The sequence below is a fragment of the Papaver somniferum genome, unplaced genomic scaffold (assembly GCF_003573695.1).
Source record: "Papaver somniferum cultivar HN1 unplaced genomic scaffold, ASM357369v1 unplaced-scaffold_19, whole genome shotgun sequence".
Classification (NCBI taxonomy): domain Eukaryota; kingdom Viridiplantae; phylum Streptophyta; class Magnoliopsida; order Ranunculales; family Papaveraceae; genus Papaver; species Papaver somniferum.
In genome coordinates, this window is record NW_020628818.1 from 7,640,309 (window position 1) to 7,658,479 (window position 18,171).

Sequence of the window (18,171 nt, forward strand, 5' to 3'; positions counted from 1 at the left end):
TCCTTGATTAACAAAAATTAGTTTCCTTGTAATACGAGACTTCAGTCGTAACTAGTAATGGATAATGGATTATCATTTTCCACTAAGACATGAGGAATGGACGACTAGTCACGATGGTTACTCTAATATAAGATATACATAAAATCGTAGCATTTTTGTCTTCATAAATTCACATGTTACAGTTTTTAAAGATAAAGATAAAAATCCAGTAATTAATATAATTACATTTTTTACTAATACAAAGGATAATCTAATCAAGATGAAACTTTAGTCATTAATCAAATCAAGATAAAACTTTACTGGAGAAGATGAGTTTATTAAAAAAAAAATTGGTCTTGGTGTGGTCTAATGTTAAAGCCTAAGAGTTTCTATAGATACTTGTTCATTCATAAGTTAATGAAATAGATAAACTTTAGTTCCACATCGGGTAAAAATGTAGAGGAACTCTACTAAATAACTACGCTCTTATTGGGCTTGCACCCTGGTGGTTTTCACAGGTTCACAACACCCAAATGCAACACCAACTTGACAATGACAATTATGCTCCACGGCACAATCTCAGCCAACTCGCACTTATCCAATACTTCAACTTCTTGACTAAATCTCTATTCATCCCATACTAAATAGAGGTTCTGCTCACAAATATTCCAAGCCTTCAACCAAATACATACACGCCGCTTGATGCATAAACAGTAAGCCAAAACAAGGGACAAATGCACCAACATAACTTAGCTTTAAAACTAGGTTGTAGCCTTTTGTTAGAGCACTGCTCGGTCGAACTCGCAAGCGTTTCTATCTCAAGCTTGTTTGTCAAGTTTAGTTGCCAAAACTATAATTCTTGATTTTTAGTCTACTTATAGCTAAGTCTCTGACTAGGATAGTAAGTGTAGTTGAGCTCTAGACTCCACGACGTTCATCATGCAAAGACGAAGAACTACTCAAGGAACTATTGGAACTTCATCGACAAAAAGGTATGTGGAGACTTGAACTTATATATCACTCAAAAGTCTATCTATTTTATCTCCTATCTTGAGACAAAAGTCGTATTTCTATATAGACTTCGATTATACACATTTGTTATTTCGAGCCGAGTTTATCTTGCATATCTATTTCTCGAAATATGTATTCGTAAGATTTCGCTTTGTCCAAGTTCATCTTTACTCGTTACGAAAGTCATGTTGATCATTTCAATAACTTGAAAATCGCTTTGATAAAAAATAGTTTATGAATAAAAACTATATAACATCCTCTAAGAAAGTTTCAAGGATTGAAATGAGAGTTTAGAATATATAACCATGAATGGATATAAACATTGTATGTAAACTCATACTTGTGTAAGTCCAAAATCCTTGAACCAAAGTATGCGTACTTTACTGGTTTTAGATGTCCGGAGCTAAGTCCGCGTACCTGTACGCGTACTGTCGGAAGTTCACATCCTGTGAATTTCTGCTGGAGTTTGTGAACCAAAAACAAGATCAATCCAGGTACTTAAGTATGCGTACTTAAGTGGTTTATTTTTTAAAAATGGTTTATTCGTGAACTAAGACATTTATAAGTTAAGGAATGCAATCTTTGCAAACCGTGGCTATAATGTTCATGAATCAATTCGAGTGAATCAAAATTCTTTTTGCTTCGATTGTGTCTTGTATACTTCTATGAGATCTAAGCAATTGAAAAACTCTCTAACTAGTTCTTTTGATTCATTTGAACTAGTTATGGTGAAGATGAATAAGGTTAATTTGAAAGTACTCATATTGCTAACCTTTGACTAACTATTGTTGAACCAACTAAGTGTACACGTTTAGGTACGGTTACTCAAACCTAAATGGAGTTACATTTCATTTGTGTATAACAAGCTAAGTTCGATCTAACGGTTGAAATATATTAGCTTGAATATAATCAGGTTTTCATCTAACGGTGAATATTGAATGCTTTGTTACCAAGGTAAATTAGATTGCAAACCATGATTTGGAGACTACATAAAGGAGAACTCTAGTAACTGGGAAACCTAATCCCCACACCTCCTGTCTGATACTAGTTGTATAAGCTAGATTCGATTCTCCTTTAACCTTAGGTTTTTCACGAAACCATGTAGGTTAATGACTTGAAGACTTCATTGGGATTGTGAAGCCAGACCCAACTATTTTTTTCTGTAGTTGCGTGATCTAATCTTGCGGTTTCTATCGTATTTAAGTACAATCGTAAGATTGGATTGAGATTAATTTCTTCGATAGGCAAGATATAAAAGTAGTCACAAACACTTTCTTCTCATCGTTTGTGATTCCACAATATCTTGTTTCGCTAGTCGATTAAGATTATTATGAGGTGATTGATATTTCTAGACTGCTCTTCGGGAATATAAGTCCACTGTATCAATTGTTTCTTGTTCACCTTGATTTATCAAAAGACAGAAAAAAACTCGTAGGTATTTATGTGGGTGACGGATTTATCTATTCCAATAGACTTTTCTGTATAATACATATTTGTTTATTAAAGTCTTCGACTTAGGGTCGTAGCAACTCTTACTTGTGGGTGAGATCAGTTAAGGGAATCAAGTGTGTAGCATTCTGTTGGGATCAGAGACATAAGGAGTGCAACTGTACCTTGGATCAATGTGAGATTGATTGGGATTCAACTACAGTCCTGACCGAAGTCAGTTTGTAGTAGGCTAGTGTCTGTAGCGGCTTAATACAGTGTGTGTGTTCAATCTGGACTAGGTTTTACACTAGTAAACCTCCATTCCTTGTAAATATAGAAAATGGAATGAAAAAGTACTATAGGAGAATTTAGGATGTAGTCCTTAGTTTTATTTTGTTCTTGTTTTTGTATCTTTTCGTTGTATCTTTTAATACTTTTGGTTATCAATAAAATTTATTACTTAGAAAGAAAAAAATCTGACCCGGGGTTTTCTCGTTAACAAAACTTCTGGTTTCTGTGTTATTTCTTTTCTGCATTATATGTTGTTATATAATTGAAATATCACAGGTTGTGCGTTGAATTGATTAATTGGTAAATCCAAACTTTGGTTGTTGATTGAAATTGATTGATCCTTGAACATTGGTCTTTGGTACCGTTTAAGTTATTTCTCTTATATTCAATCAGGCTCGCAGGTTTTTATTTGTTTGAGTGAGGATTGAATCGAGAAATTGAGATATAACTCTTTGATATGCTTTTTATTAAGATTGAGTCTAACTGTCTAGTTGATTCTCTTAAAAGTATATTGGAGTTAGTCCATACAGATCGCTAAGAGAAATATTGGGTGAGGTTGTTGTACCCCCACTTTTTCAGTTGGTATCAGAGCAGGCACACACGTTTAAGACCTCATAAGTCTGTGTTTGTAGCGATCTGACTGTATGTATAGAAATTTTATCTCCATAAACGAACCAACAGTGTTCGATGGCTCAAACTATTTGTGGTGGAAAATCGCTATGTGTGCTTTTCTTCAAGATCGTGATTTTCAAATATGGGTACGTGTTGTTAATGGTTATACTCCTCCGATTGATACAGAAGGCGGTGTGTCTATACCTAAGGATATTGGTAGATATAGTCCAAAAGAAATCCTTGTTGCAAAGAAAATTTCTGACGATTTAATTGCTACAATACATGCCATTACCCCAGATCTTCATCATCATGTGACTACGTGCACGAAGTCTAAAGAAGCTTGGGATATCTTAGAAACCGTATTTAACGGGAATACCTGTGAAAAAGAAGCTAGGCTTCAAAACCTAAATTATGATTGGGAAAACCTTCGTATGGCAGATGAAAAATCATTTGATGAGTTTAATCACAAAGTGTCTGAAATTGTTAATGCATCCTTTGCATTGGGTAAGACTATTCCTGAAAAGGACATTGTGATGAAGATTCTCAGATCTCTTCCATCCAGATAAGATTCTAAGAAGCATGCCATCGTTGAAGGAAATAATCTCGCAACGCTTTCCATAAATATTCTGGTTGGGAAATTAAAGATCTTTGATCATGAGCATACATCCAAATCTGGAAAGGATATTGCTTTCAAAACACAAAAGAACACTAAATTACTTGATAAAAGTAAAAGTGTTTGCATCTCTGAATATGATCTTTTTGAGGCTGATTTATCAGATGAAGATCTTGACAAGTCAGTCTCATTGATCACAAGACAGTTTAGGAACCTTCTTTTGAAGAGAAGTAAACGGTTCCCCAGAGATAAATCCAGGTCGTCAGGTAAACCCCATAATCGTGTTCCTCCTAAAAATAGGGATAATGGTGAAATTGATGACGAGGATATGACTCAGTGCTTTAAGTGTAAAGGTTTGGTCATTTTGCAAATGAGTATCCAAATCTAAAGAAATAAACTGGGAACAAAGGTATAACTGTAACTCTTGATGAAATGTCAGACAATTATGATTCTAATGAAGACGAAAAATCAAGTATTGCGCTTCTCTGTGAAAATATTTATTTTGATAACTGTAGCAATACATACATCAATCTTGATATTCTTTCAGAAGAGAACTCAACCAATCTGGAAGAAAAAATTGATCTTTTCGTTGGAAAGTCTCTGTCTAGTGTTTCAGGTTCCACTATGTGTCTAGCAGCTTGCACATCTCGGGCGTCTGAATCATATTCCAGGTTGACATGCTCACATTGTTCACTCAAAGGTCATGAACTGTCAAAGTGTTTCAAGTACAAACACAAATTGAGACATGTCAACAAACTTCAACGAAGAGCAAATCGATTAGCAAACAAGCTTAAACTTATTCAAAAGATCGCTGAGGTATGTAAGATTTTATCTTCATCAAAGAAGTTATTTTCAAGGATAAGACAAAACCATTAGAAAGAAGTTTATGGTCTAAACACTATGAGAAACAGGGTTCTATGAGTTCCGATCAAAAAGGATATGGTGGACAGATTATTGTTCACCCCAGCACTACTTAAAGTGTGTTGGTTAGTGCATATTGTCTCATGTGCATGATCAAAAGAGACAAGATTTTACACACCTCGGGCTTTAGGAAAAAAAAAAGTCTTCTAGATTGTTTTGATTTTTTTTGTTCTGAGAGCATTGTAATGTCTGGAATTCATGGCACTTTTCATATCTAATTAATATTGGAAAAGTATTTTCTGTTTTTAATAAAAAGAGGGCTAAAATAGATAATTCTGCCTTTTATAGAGTTGTGATTTGTGTATACACGAACCTGAGTATTTAAAGGTTTCGTAACCCTACATTCCTTTTTCCTTCCCTATAACTCTTTCTAACTTAAGACTGATTGCCGAGCTTATTTTGTGATTTCCTCTCACAAACCCGTTCACATATGGATACTCCATGCATCATATCTTCTGATGGAAAAGATGTTAATATGATTGTTAAGCTATCAATCATGAAGAAAAAAGAAAGATCTCCTTTACCTCCAACCTTGAAAATAAAAAGAAGGAATGTGAGGAAACCAAAAGCCGTTCCTTCAAATTCTCAGAAGTTTTCTGATGTTCTTGATGAGTTGAAGGAAGAAAGGAAGGAGATTCAACAAATAAAGGCTTTTATTATGAGAACTCTTGAAATTCAGAAGGCCCTGGTTCGACATCATCAGCCTAGAAGGTTTTTTGGAATTTACTCCTTTATTCACGAACCATATGTTCCCATGGCTATTGACGACAAGGAGTTCGGGGACGATAAAGAATTTTCAGAGGTCTCAATGTCTAAGGAACTTCTTATGAGAATTTTATTCTTGTTTTAAGAAGGATAACTAGGGTTTGGAATAGCAATTATTGTGAGTACACATAGCTATGTCCAATGTTTTCATCGTGCAATGTTTTTAGATTTATTTACTTAAATTCTAAAGTTTATTTGGAAGATGATTTTGCAGTATTAATCTTTATGGTTTCATATATTGAAATTTGTTATGGGATATGTGTGTTTGCGTCCGTGAACTATGATTGTCCCATATGTGTTCAAAAGTTAAGTCTTTCATATGTCGATATGCAAGTATTGATAAAAGATTGAATGAACTTTTGACAAACAAAAGTTAAGCCTTTTATGTCATTATGCAAATATTGATGGAAGAAATGATGAACTTTTGTTTACAAAGATTAAGTCTATTATATGTCATTGTACAAATGATGATGAGAAATAAAATGAATCTTTGTTTATTCCGCAGTATTGATCTTCCCTGATTCATATTTTTATGTAAATACTGTGAGGCTCCATAAGTTCTTTTATGTGAGCATTTTCTGATTGAATTAATCATGGGTTCTCTTGTGGTTAATTTAGTTGAGATTTTTGGATACAAATTCATGTTCTTAGGAGATTTGTTAATGTCCAAAGAAATCCTTTTTTTCTTGTGAAAGTAAGGTCGCTCTTGTTGTTCTTTCGTGATGACATTTTATGGGGGAGAGTTCTTAATTGAACTTTTGCTTAATTTCCAAATCTTTGTGGGGAGTGCGGCTGCGGAATATTATAGGGTTATCTTGTATCTTTATAAACTCCTTGATGAATGCATTTAGTTTCGATTATATGATTGCATCTAAAAAGTTGATATGTACTTTATTTTGGTCATGAATCGTCTCTATGGAAATTTCATTAGGATCCCACTAGTTTTCTTACCTTTTCCAATTTTATTGACAAAAAGGGGGAGAATTAATGTGTAGTTCACAATACAAATACATATGGTTTTTGGATCATTATGTAAGGGGGAGTGGTTTTCATGTGAGATGAAGTATTAACTAAGGGGGAGTGATAGATATCACCATAGTATTTTTGTCGAAGTTGTGATATAATTGAACTTTGATGTTGTGTAATAATACTATGATATTGTGTAACAATGATTGAGAGCTATTGTTTTCTCATTTTTATGGCTACGGATCTTCAAAAACGATGATGCTGAATTGAATACCTTTGGAATCATTGGAGTACTTGGAAGTGACGAAGATTTCGAGTAATGTTTAAGAGCCAAGGAGATCAAACATGTGGATGAGAAGATGCATAGTTTATTTATTTTGTATCCATATGTATTGATAGTTTTGTCACTAAAATTGATAAATGGGGAGATTGTTAGAGCACTGCCCGGTCGAACTCGTAAGCGTTGCTATCTCAATCTTGTTTGTCAAGTTTTGTTGCCAAAACTATAAGTCTTGATTTCTAGTCAACTTATAGCTAAGTCTAGGACTAGGATAGTAAGTGTAGTTGAGCTCTAGACTCCACGGTGTTCATCATGCAAAGACGAAGAACTACTCAAGGAACTAGTGGAACTTCATCGACAAAAAGGTATTTGGAGACATGAACTTATCTATCACTCAAAAGTCTATCTATTCTATCTCCTATCTTGAGACAAAAGTCGTATTGCTATATATACTTCGATTATATAGATTTTCTATCATTTCTCGAAATATGGGTTGGTAAGCTTTCGCTTTGGCCAAGTTCATCTTTACTCGTGACAAAAGTCATGTTGATCATTTCAATAACTTGAAAATCGCTTTGATGAAAAATAGTTTGTGATTATAACATACCATAAGAAAGTTTCAATGATTGAAATGAGAGTTTAGAATATATAACCATGAATGCATATAAACATTGTATGTGAACTCATACTTGTGTAAGTCCAAAATCCTTGGACCAAAGTATGCGTACTTTACCGGTTTAGGATGTCCGGAGCTAAGTCCGCGTATTGTCGGAAGTTCACCTCCCGTGAATTTCTGCTGGAGTTTGTGAACCAAAAACAAGCTCAATCCAGGTACTTAAGTATGCTTACCGGTATGCGTACTTCAGTGGTTTATTTTCTAAAAATGGTTTATTCGTGAACTAAGAAATCCATAAATTAAGGAACGCAATCTTTGCAAATCGTGGCTATAATGTTCATGAATCGATTCGAGTGAACCAAAACCGTGTTTGCTTGGATTGTGTCTTGTCTACTTCTATGAGATCTAAGCAATTGAACAACTCTCTAACTAGTTCTTTTGAGTCATTTGAACTAGTTATGGTTAAGATGAATAAGATTGATATGAAAGTGCTCATATGGTTAACCTTTGATTAACTATTGTTGAACCAACTAAGTGTACACGTTTAGGTACGGTTACTCAAACCTAAATGGAGTTACATTTCATTTGTGTATAACAAGCTAAGTTCGATCTAACGGTTGAAAGATATTAGCTTGAATCTAATCAGGTTTTCATCTAACGGTGAATATTGAATGCTTTGTTACCAAGGTAACTTAGATTGCAAACCCTGATTTGAAGACTATATAAAGGAGAACTCTAGCAACTGGGAAACCTAATCCCCACACCACTTGTGTGATACTAGTTATATAAGATAGAGTCGATTCTCCTTTAACCTTAGGTTTTTCACGAAACCCTGTAGGTTAACGAATTGAAGACTTCATTCGCATTGTGAAGCCAGATCCAACTATTTTTTTCCTGTACTTGTGTGATCTGATCTTGCTGTTTCTATTGTATTTGAGTACAATCGTAAGATTGGCTTGAGATTAATTTCTACGATAGGAAAGATAGAAAAGTAGTCACAAACACCTTTATTTCATCGTTTGTGATTCCATAATATCTTGTTTCTCTAGTCGATTAAGATTATTGTGAGGTGATTGATATTTCTAGGTTGCTCTTCGGGAATATAAGTCCAGTATATCAATTGTTTACTGTTCACCTTGATTTATCAAAAGACAGAAAAAAACTCGTAGGTATTTATGTGGGAGACAGATTTATCTATTCCAACAGACTTTTCTGTGTGATACAGATTTATTTATTAAAGTCTTCAACTTTGGGTCGTAGCAACTCTTAGTTGTGGGTGAAGTCAGCTAAGGGAATTAAGTGCGTACTATCCTGCTGGGATCAGAGACGTAAGGAGCGCAACTGTACCTTGGATCAGCGTGAGATTGATTGGGGTTCAACTACAGTCCAGACCGAAGTTAGTTTGTAGTAGGCTAGTGTCTGTAGCGGCTTAATACAGTGTGTGCTCAATCTGGACTAGGTCCCGTTTTTTTTTTTTTTTGCATTTGCGGTTTCCTCGTTAACAAAACTTCTGGTGTATTTGTTATTTATTTTCCACATTATATTTTGTTATATAATTGAAATATCACAGGTTTTGCGTTGAATCGATCAATTGGTAAATCCAACCTTTTGTTGTTGATTGAAATTGATTAATCCTTGAACATTGGTCTTTGGTACCGTTCAAGTTATTTCTTTTTTATTCAATCAGGCTCGCAGATTTCTATTTGTTTGAGTGAGGATTGAATCGAGAAATTGAGATATAACTCTTTGATATACTTTTTATTAAGATTGAGTCTAACTGTCTATTTGATTCTCTTAAAAGTATATTGGAGTTAGTCCATACAAATTGCTAAGCGAAATATTGGGTGAGGTTGTTGTACCTCCGCCTTTTCACCTTTTATTTATTTCACACTCAGGGTTACACACTCTTCTTGTTCCGGATTACCCAATCCCTTCACAAGATCAGGCTTATATAGCCTTACAAAATCTATAGACAAGTAACTGACTGGCAGTTACGTTTTACTTTACACAAGGCAGTTAGCCAACTGTTGCTAACTTTCCAAACCGCTTTCCTAAATCCAAACAGGCCCTTCCTATCCTTTAATAAAGCATAAAGCAACAAACTTCCGTGTAACCAACTCGAAACCGTCAAGGACATGTGCCTGTCACGTGTCATCTAGCCTTGTTACATAATGATTGCGTCTGCCAGCCAGAGTAGCGCAATCATTGCTGAGCATCATTCTCCCAATGATGCAAGTATGCTAATGCAAGTCTTTCTTGCATGCCTTCACGCCTCATGCATACAGTTTGCATGCAAAACTCATTTGGCATCTGTTGATGCTAATCTCGCATCTTTGGCCATGTCCAAACCCTGTTTGACACATACCATTCTATAGCTGCAACTCATACATGCACTCTACATATATGACTTTGGCCAAGCCACTGATAATGCACAACAATTGCGCATTTTTACTTGGACACTTGACATCCATGTCATAGACCTCCCACACCAGCTGAACTCGATGCCCTTGTCAATTCCTTTTGTTGTAGGTAAGACTGAATTTGTTTTTCAAGTTGCCACAATGTAGTATCATTTTCTCAAGAAGCTTCGGAGTCTGGCAACTCTTGCCACTTAATCAAAAAATAAGTTCTCCTATTCTTCTTACTTTTCCCCTCAACTCGATCATCAAGTATAGCCTCAACTTGCTTGTCGAATTGTGATATGATTACTGGCTCTGCACGTTTCGCTTGTTGTCTCGAAGTGTCCAGCAAATCAGGATGGTACTTCTTTAAGAAGATGACATGAAAAGTGGGGTGCACTTTAAACCTTTCCGGCAACTCAAGTTTGTAAGTCACCTTACCAACTCTTTTTATCACTTCAAAAAGACCATCATATCTTGGAATTAGGCCTCTATGCACTGTCTTGCTAGAAATCTTCTTCCATATTTGGGGTGTTAGCTTTAACAACACCATATCTCCCACTTCAAATTCCACATCTCTGCGATGCAAATCAGTATACCTCTTCATTCGTCTCTGTGCCTTTGATAAACTATCACGCGCCTGCTCAGTCATCTTTGTTTTTGACCTTGCAAAATGATAAGCTGATGGACAGGAACCTTGCTTCTTAGCCTTTGGAACCTCATGAGGGGTTAATGGTTGCTGGACTGTTTCTAACTCGAAAGAACTCAACTCTGTTGATGAACTCTTGTACAAAATGTAACAAAATTGGGGCGTATCCATCAACGCCACCCAATTTCCCTGGATTGCAGTCACATAATGATACTCTTCTAGCAATGCATTTATCCTCTCCGTATGACCATCGGTTTGGGGGTGATTGCTAGTAGAAAACTTTAGTTCGGAACCAAGCATTCCAAACAAGGCGGTCCAAAATCTTCCTGTAAGCCGTGAGTCTCTATCACTCACAATATCTCGAGGAAGTCCCCAATACTTCACTACATTCTTGAAGAACAGATCCACTGCAACGTCTGCATTGCAAGAATGGGGACAGGGAATAAATGTAGCATACTTCAAAAAGCGATCAACGACGACCATTATCGAGCTAAAGCCGTGCACATTTGGCAACCCATTAATAAAGTTCATCGACAAGCACTTCCATGGCTTGTCTGGAATCGGCAAAGGCTGTAGAAATCCTGCCACTTCTCCTTTCCGTCTTATCCAACTGACACACTAATCATGTCTTCACATACAATTCAACATCTTCTTCCATTTTAGGCCAGTAATAGGAACGAGCTATCAAAGCATGCGTGCGTTCCATGCCTGGATGACCAGCCCAAATGGGAATCATGTGTCTCTCGCAAGAGTTCCTTTCTCAATCCACCTGAATTAGGTACATAAATTTTCCCTCCTTTGGCGTAAATGACTCCATCATCTAGCCAATATCGACGAACGATCCCATCACTGATCTGCTTAGTTAGGCGCACACATGCCTGATCATTCTCTGTCTCTTCTTTGATTCGAGGCAACAACTCTGCCTCAATTGTGGTCAGTTCTGCAACATATTCTGCCACCAACTTTCTGCTTAACGCATCTGGCACAGAATTAAGCCTTCCTGGCTTATTCTCGAACTCGCTCAAAAAGTCAAGCCACCTTGCTTGTTTTGGCGATAGTTTCTTCTGGCTGGAAAAGAAGTAATGGCTACATTATCCGTCCTTATGATGAAATAAGTTCCCAACAAATAATGACACCATGTTCTTAGGCAATGTATCATTGCCAACATCTCTTTCTCATGCACAATGTATTTCCCTTCAGCATCATTAAGCTTACGACTCTCGTAAGCCACTGGATGGCCACCTTGCACCAAGACTCCCCCTAGATCCCTGTCTGAAGCATCAATGTGCACTTCAAATGGTAAATCGAAGCTAGGAAAGCGAAGATTTGGTTCTGTCGATACCGCTTCCTTCAATGCATCGAAAGACCGCTGACACTCGTCGGTCCATGCCCATGATTTTTCCTACCTCAACAAATCTATCAAAGGGGCTACTTTATCTGAATAGCCAACTATGAAGTGCCGGTAATAATTATCTAAACCCAAGAAAGAACGAAGCTTTCTAAGCTTCTTTAGCTCAGGCCAATCCATAATGACCTCTACCCTTTTCTGGTCCATATGTATGCACCTTTGCCATATCACATGGCCAAGGAAATTAATTGTGGTCTGGGCAAACTCATACTTTTCCTTCTTCACATACAAACTTGCATCCCTAAGCTTTGCAAACACTTTGCGAAAATGCATCGCATACTCTTCCAAAGTCTCAATGTAAACGACTATGTCATCCAAGTATACCACAACAAAGCGGTCGATATACTCCGCAAACACATCATTCATTAAGTTGCAAAACGTTACAGGTGCATTCGTCAAGCCGAATGGCATCACACGGTATTCAATCGATCCATACCTTGTTACCATTGCAGTCTTTGGTTCATCTCCTTCTACTATGCGCACTTGGTAATAACCTGAGCGCAAATCCAACTAGGTGAAGAACTTGGCCTTAGCTAATCTGTCAAACAAGTCTGCCACTAGAGAAATTGGTTACTTGTTCTTCACAGTTAGCTTGTCCAAAGCCCTGTAGTCTACACACATACGAAGCGAGCCATCTTGCTTCTTTTGGAACAGAACTGGAGCACCAAATGGAGCTTTAGAAGGTTGTATATATCCTGCCTCCAGCAGTTCAGAAATCTACTTGCGCATCTCCTCAAGTTCTAGCGGTGACATACGATATGGTGCTTGTGCAGGCGGCCTCTCCCTTGGCCCCAACTCTATCATATGATCGATCCTACGCTGTGGTGGTAGCGTCTTAGGAAGTTCTGCAGGCATCGTGTCCGAAAACTCTTCTAAGACCTCATTTATTCTATCCTCAACTTCTATTACCTTTCATGGTTTGATCTCAACCAACACTCCTAGGAAAGTAGCCAAGCCTTGGCGCATACCTTCTTTCACCTGAATCGCGGACAAATATGGCTTAAGTATCTTGTCTGGTTCACTCTGCTTCACCATAGGGACAAAACGTGGGTATTAAGGGTGTTGTATCAATATCCCATCTTTATGAGGTAATGGCGACGTCTTCGCCGCGCAAAAGAAATCCATGCCCAAAATCAGGTCATAATCATCCATGACCATCACTAGAAAATCTAGTTTTCCTTTCCATTTTCCAACTTCCACATCTGCATTGAGAACTTTCCCTCGACTGGATTGTGGTTATGCGTTAACAGTTTTGATGGTGCTAGTCGCGCTAGTAATTGTTAAGTTCAATGCCATGGCAACACCTAGATGAATGAAAGACTTAGTAACGGGTATCATCCATCGCTAATACCCATTTTCCATTGATCTTCACATTAATGTACATCAGTCCAGAAGACATCTTCTTCTCTGCGTGTGCTTTGCTCCCTAGCAAACGACTGATGTTGCGATGTTGGCCCCTTCCAACACCATGATGAGCCTTCCCAGCATCGTGCTGTTTCTCATCAGGACTTGCAGCGTCTCCGGTACCCTAGTGCAGTTCTGATATGTTGAACAACTCGTTTTACCCTTATCAAGTTTTTATGTGGACATCCTTATTGTATGATTATTGCTTGCAGATTGTTGAAGATAAAGGTCACATACCCTTAATATAAACTTTTTGCGTGATCTTCGTCCCTTCTTTTCCATGCCTCCCGCCATGACCATGCATTACAATTTCAGTGTGGATCTTTCATTTCAAATACAATTCGCGGAAAACTGTAAGAATAACAACAACCCCAATCAGCCTTCTATATCTCAACGTGAACAGAGAGACCCTTAACCTGACTCTGATACCCGAATTGTCACAGGTTCACAACACCCGAATGCAACACCAACTTGACAATGGCAATTATACTCCACATCACAATCTCAGCCAACTCGCACTTAGCCAATACTTCAACTTCTTGACTAAATCTCTATTCATCCCATACTAAATAGAGGTTCTGATCACAAATCTTCCAAGCCTTCAACCAAATACACACACTCCGCTTGATGCATAAATAGTAAGCCAAAACAAGGGACAAATGCACCACCAGGACTTAGCTTTAAAACTAGGCCGTAGCCTTTTATTTATTTCACACTTAGGGTTACACACTCTTCTTGTTCCGGATTACCCAATCCCTTCACAAGATCATGCTTATGTAGCCTTAAAAAAGCTATATACAAGTAACTGTCTGGCAGTTACGTTTTACTTTACACAAGGCAGTTAGCCAACTGTTGCTAACTTGCCAAACCGCTCTCCTAAAGCCATACAGACCCTTCCTATCCTTTAAAAAAGCATAAAGCAAAAAAAAATTGTGTAACCAACTCGAAACCGTCAAAGTCATGTGTCCGACACATGTCATCTAGCCTTGTTACATAATGATTGCGTCTGCCATCCATAGTAGAGCAATCATTGTTGAGCATCATTCTCCCAATGATGCAAGTGTGCTAATGCAAGTCTTGCTTGCATGCCTGCACGACTCATGCATACAGTTTACATGCCAAACTCATTTGGCATCTCTTGATGCTAATCTCGCATCTTTGGACATGTCCAAACCCTGTTTCGCGCATACCATTCTCTAGCTGCAACTCAGACATGCACTCAGCGTATCTGACTTTGGCCAAGCCACTGATAATGCACAACAGTTGCGCATTTTTACTTGGCCACTTGACAGTCATGTCGTAGTGGTATACTTGCCTTGGACTCGTGGGTGTGTCAACCAAGATGGGAGATTGCTTCTATTTATTAACTTCACTGAAAATATTTCTAATTGTTTTCCATAAAGAAATTAATTACAAAATGTTTTCTCTTGGTATTTATTTTTGGGAGATTGCTTTTTCGTGTTGATCTTGAAAAACTTATTTGATAAGATATTTGAAACCCGAAATCGTTTTCACGGTTAAATATCGTTTGAGAAACGACTATTATCTCGCATTTTTCATCATTTTCTTGCTTTGTTTTGCGCATTATTTACATCCTTTTAATCCTTGTCATTAAGTTCAAAGAATGGATAGCTTGTATTGTGCTGATACTAGTTATATTAGGTAATTTTAACCTGGATATATTTTGGCAGTTGAGGTTTAGCATTGTTTATTCTTGAGTATATCGACGAGCTAATATGTCAAGGACTACTAGTTGTGCCCTCGTCAAATTGTTTAGCATAAAGTTTTAACTTTCCCAGGCTGTTAATACATTCTCGTTTGCTGAAAAAGAAATTAGTAACTAGCAATGGATAAAGGACAATGACTACCCACCCGGACAGTAGGAATGGATGGCTAGTCACGGTGGCCCTAAACAGATCATATATCCCATGAGACAGTAGACATTTTTATCTTGATAAGATCACGTGTTACAGTTTTTAAAATTATCAAGACGGAAATTCAGTCATTAGGCTAATCACGTTTCCTACTGATACAAAAGTAATTAGATGAAGATGACATCAGTCGTTTTTTCAAAAAATAATCTAATTATATACCGTCTAGTTCAACAGATAAAGCTGAAATTTCCTACCGTCTAGTTTTCTATATTCCCAAAACGTAATAACGTATATAGGAGCCTGTCATGGAATAAGGCATATATTCGAATGAAGTGAGGCACATATCAATCGCAGATTCACAATGGAACAACGCATATTCATCAAAGTTGATAGTGAGATTTTGGCGATCACTAAACATAACTTGGACACTGAATTTAATCCGGTGCTAGGTGTACATGAACGCACAACAAGACCAACTCAGTGAGTCCCCCGGAAGCTATACTCTCGGCAAACCAGGTCCAGTGGACAAAATAACCAGACGCGTCTTGGTGTAACGAAAAGTTTGTTTCGTGTACCCTGTAAAAGAAACAGAAATAAGTGGTGGAACCCACACGTATATTACCTCACAATGAAACATATCTCTCTTTTTCCGAGATTTATCTGCCACGTCACATCACCCACCTGTTCTTTTCGTTTCTCCTATATAAACCCACACACCCAAAAGCATTTCTCTCACATCTCGCCCAGGTGAATGCGAAGAATCGTAAAAGAAAAAAACCGAAACCATTTTATCCAAAAACCCGTTACGATATGGAAGTTAACAGTGGTTCTTCATCTTCTTCATCAATAATATCTGTTTCTCGTAACAGAAATTCTCCATCATCAGATCGTTTCATCGGCATGTTCTCAAGATCTCATCCAGAAAACGGAGCAGGAGATAGTATTCTTTCTGGTTGTGTTGATGATGGTGATGAACTAGATGAAGATGATGTTTTCTGGACTGGTGATTTCTCTCAATCTAATAACAATCTTTCTTCTCAATCAAGCCCTAAATCATCATCATACAACAAGAATACTAGTAATAATCAAACAATTGGATTCAAGAATTTCGGTATTCTTGCTGCATTACCAGAAGATGGTAAAAAAGAATCCCCGTTAATTGATCGAGTACATCGGAAAACTACTACAATTCCGTCTCCGTTATCTTCGTCGTCGAGGATGATACCTACGATTCCTAAAGCGCAAAACCCTAGAGATAGGGATTATTATCATCTTTCATTACCTAATGGTAAAATCCATCATTATCAATCAGCTCCTGTTAATGTGCCTGTACTTTCCAAGGCGGCGAAAGAAAGAAGGAAAACTAGGGTTTTATTTGATGATGATGTTGTTGGTAATGATGATGATGAAGAAATGTTACCACCTCATGAAATTGTTGCTAGAGGTTCTGGTAAATCACCAAGAACAACTTTCTCTGTTCTTGAAGGTGTTGGTAGGACATTGAAAGGAAGAGATTTACGTCAGGTTCGTAATGCTGTTTGGCGCCAAACCGGATTTATTGATTGACGAAGAAGATTTCGTGAGTTAAGTTTTATTCTTTCTTTGATTTTTTTTATGTTTTTTTTTACAATCCCTAATTTTAAAATCCTGGAAGTGTTTTTGATTTTCCTTCTCAATTTTGAATTTGGGGAAACAAACATACATAAATCTGAGCATAATAAAATAGTACTACAATTTAGTTATATTTGTTTTTTGTCAAATTTGAACAATGAAATAGAATTTGATTATTATACACAATTTTTTTATATTAGTTCTGTTTACTCTATAGCATTGTTTGATACTTCATTCACAGTGATTAGTCCTCTTGTTGGTGTATTATTATTTGAGTCCTGAATTTTCATTACAAGAAACAAGAAAATTGAGGTGACGTTGAGGTTTAAGTTGGTTGCACATATCACTTAACAGAGGTATTTGGTTCATTGGTTGTGTGCATTTTACAGGCAAACATGAAAGATGCATGATAAGGTAGTTCTAATCTTCACTTTAGAGTTTTGAATGTGATGGTGTTTTCTGAATGTTTCTCATCAGGCTTTTGAAAAGCTACAGTCATGTGATTTGCACCTTAGACATCTCTATTAGCTTTCTTCTTTACACCTTAGGCATCATTCATGTGAATTGCTGCACTGACTCCTTTGATTATCCTTTTCTGAGTATGATTGTGAGTTCTGTAATTCAACAATGTCACTGCAGTAGTGTTAGGATGAGAATAGAGGACTAAGAGAAGAAAAAAATGCTTTTCGCAGTGTTTCTTCCAATATACTGCAATTCTGAGGGAAGCTGAATCACAGAGATTCATGGGCAAGTTTAAGAGCAATTAACAGACTACTTTTTATTTTTCTATAATCTAAGAACTTTAACTTGTTGAATTATAGATTGAGTTTTCATAATTACCTGGCACATCTGGTCCATTATTAAAGCCAAATATATCTTGTGTTGGCATAATTCGTCCAGGCCAACCACTAGATGGTTGTGTTCCACCACCAACTTATACACATGCAGTTAACTTGGCTTTAGATGATCAGCAGCATGCATAAGTCATTTCCCCTCGGCTCTCCTGTGCTTGTGCCTGTGCCGACCCCAAATAAGATGCTAAGCTAACTTAACTGATTTGATGTGTGGTAGTGGTCTGCATTTTTAGTTTGCAGATTAGCATCACTGTTTCTAGTATGTTGATCACCCTCACAAACTCTATTGGAGATCCACATAATAAATGTTCCAAGCGAAAGCTGAAGTTGAAGTGCTCAACCATCCAAATTCAGTGTATCAAAAGTGATTTTGTATTGAAATCCACCACTCTGCTTATTTGTAAGGTAAACTAAAAAAAACTAGAGTGTATTTTTGCCAACTCTTGTGGGGATATGCCTGTTGGAATTAAATCCAAAGAGACCCCTAGGG

At 37.1% G+C, this 18,171-nt stretch overlaps 1 protein-coding gene across 1 annotated transcript; it reads left to right on the top strand.

The window, feature by feature from the left end:
- Positions 1 to 15,958: 15,958 nt before the first annotated feature.
- Positions 15,959 to 17,024, top strand: LOC113338966. The gene has a single exon (XM_026584363.1). The coding sequence runs from the start codon at positions 16,027 to 16,029 to the stop codon at positions 16,780 to 16,782; it is 756 nt and encodes a 251-aa protein (XP_026440148.1). The 5' UTR covers positions 15,959 to 16,026; the 3' UTR covers positions 16,783 to 17,024.
- The last annotated feature ends 1,147 nt before the right edge of the window (positions 17,025 to 18,171 follow it).

Excerpts from the sequence above, each read along its gene's own strand:
- LOC113338966 (XM_026584363.1), top strand. The coding sequence starts at position 16,027 with ATGGAAGTTAACAGTGGTTCTTCATCTTCTTCATCAATAATATCTGTT.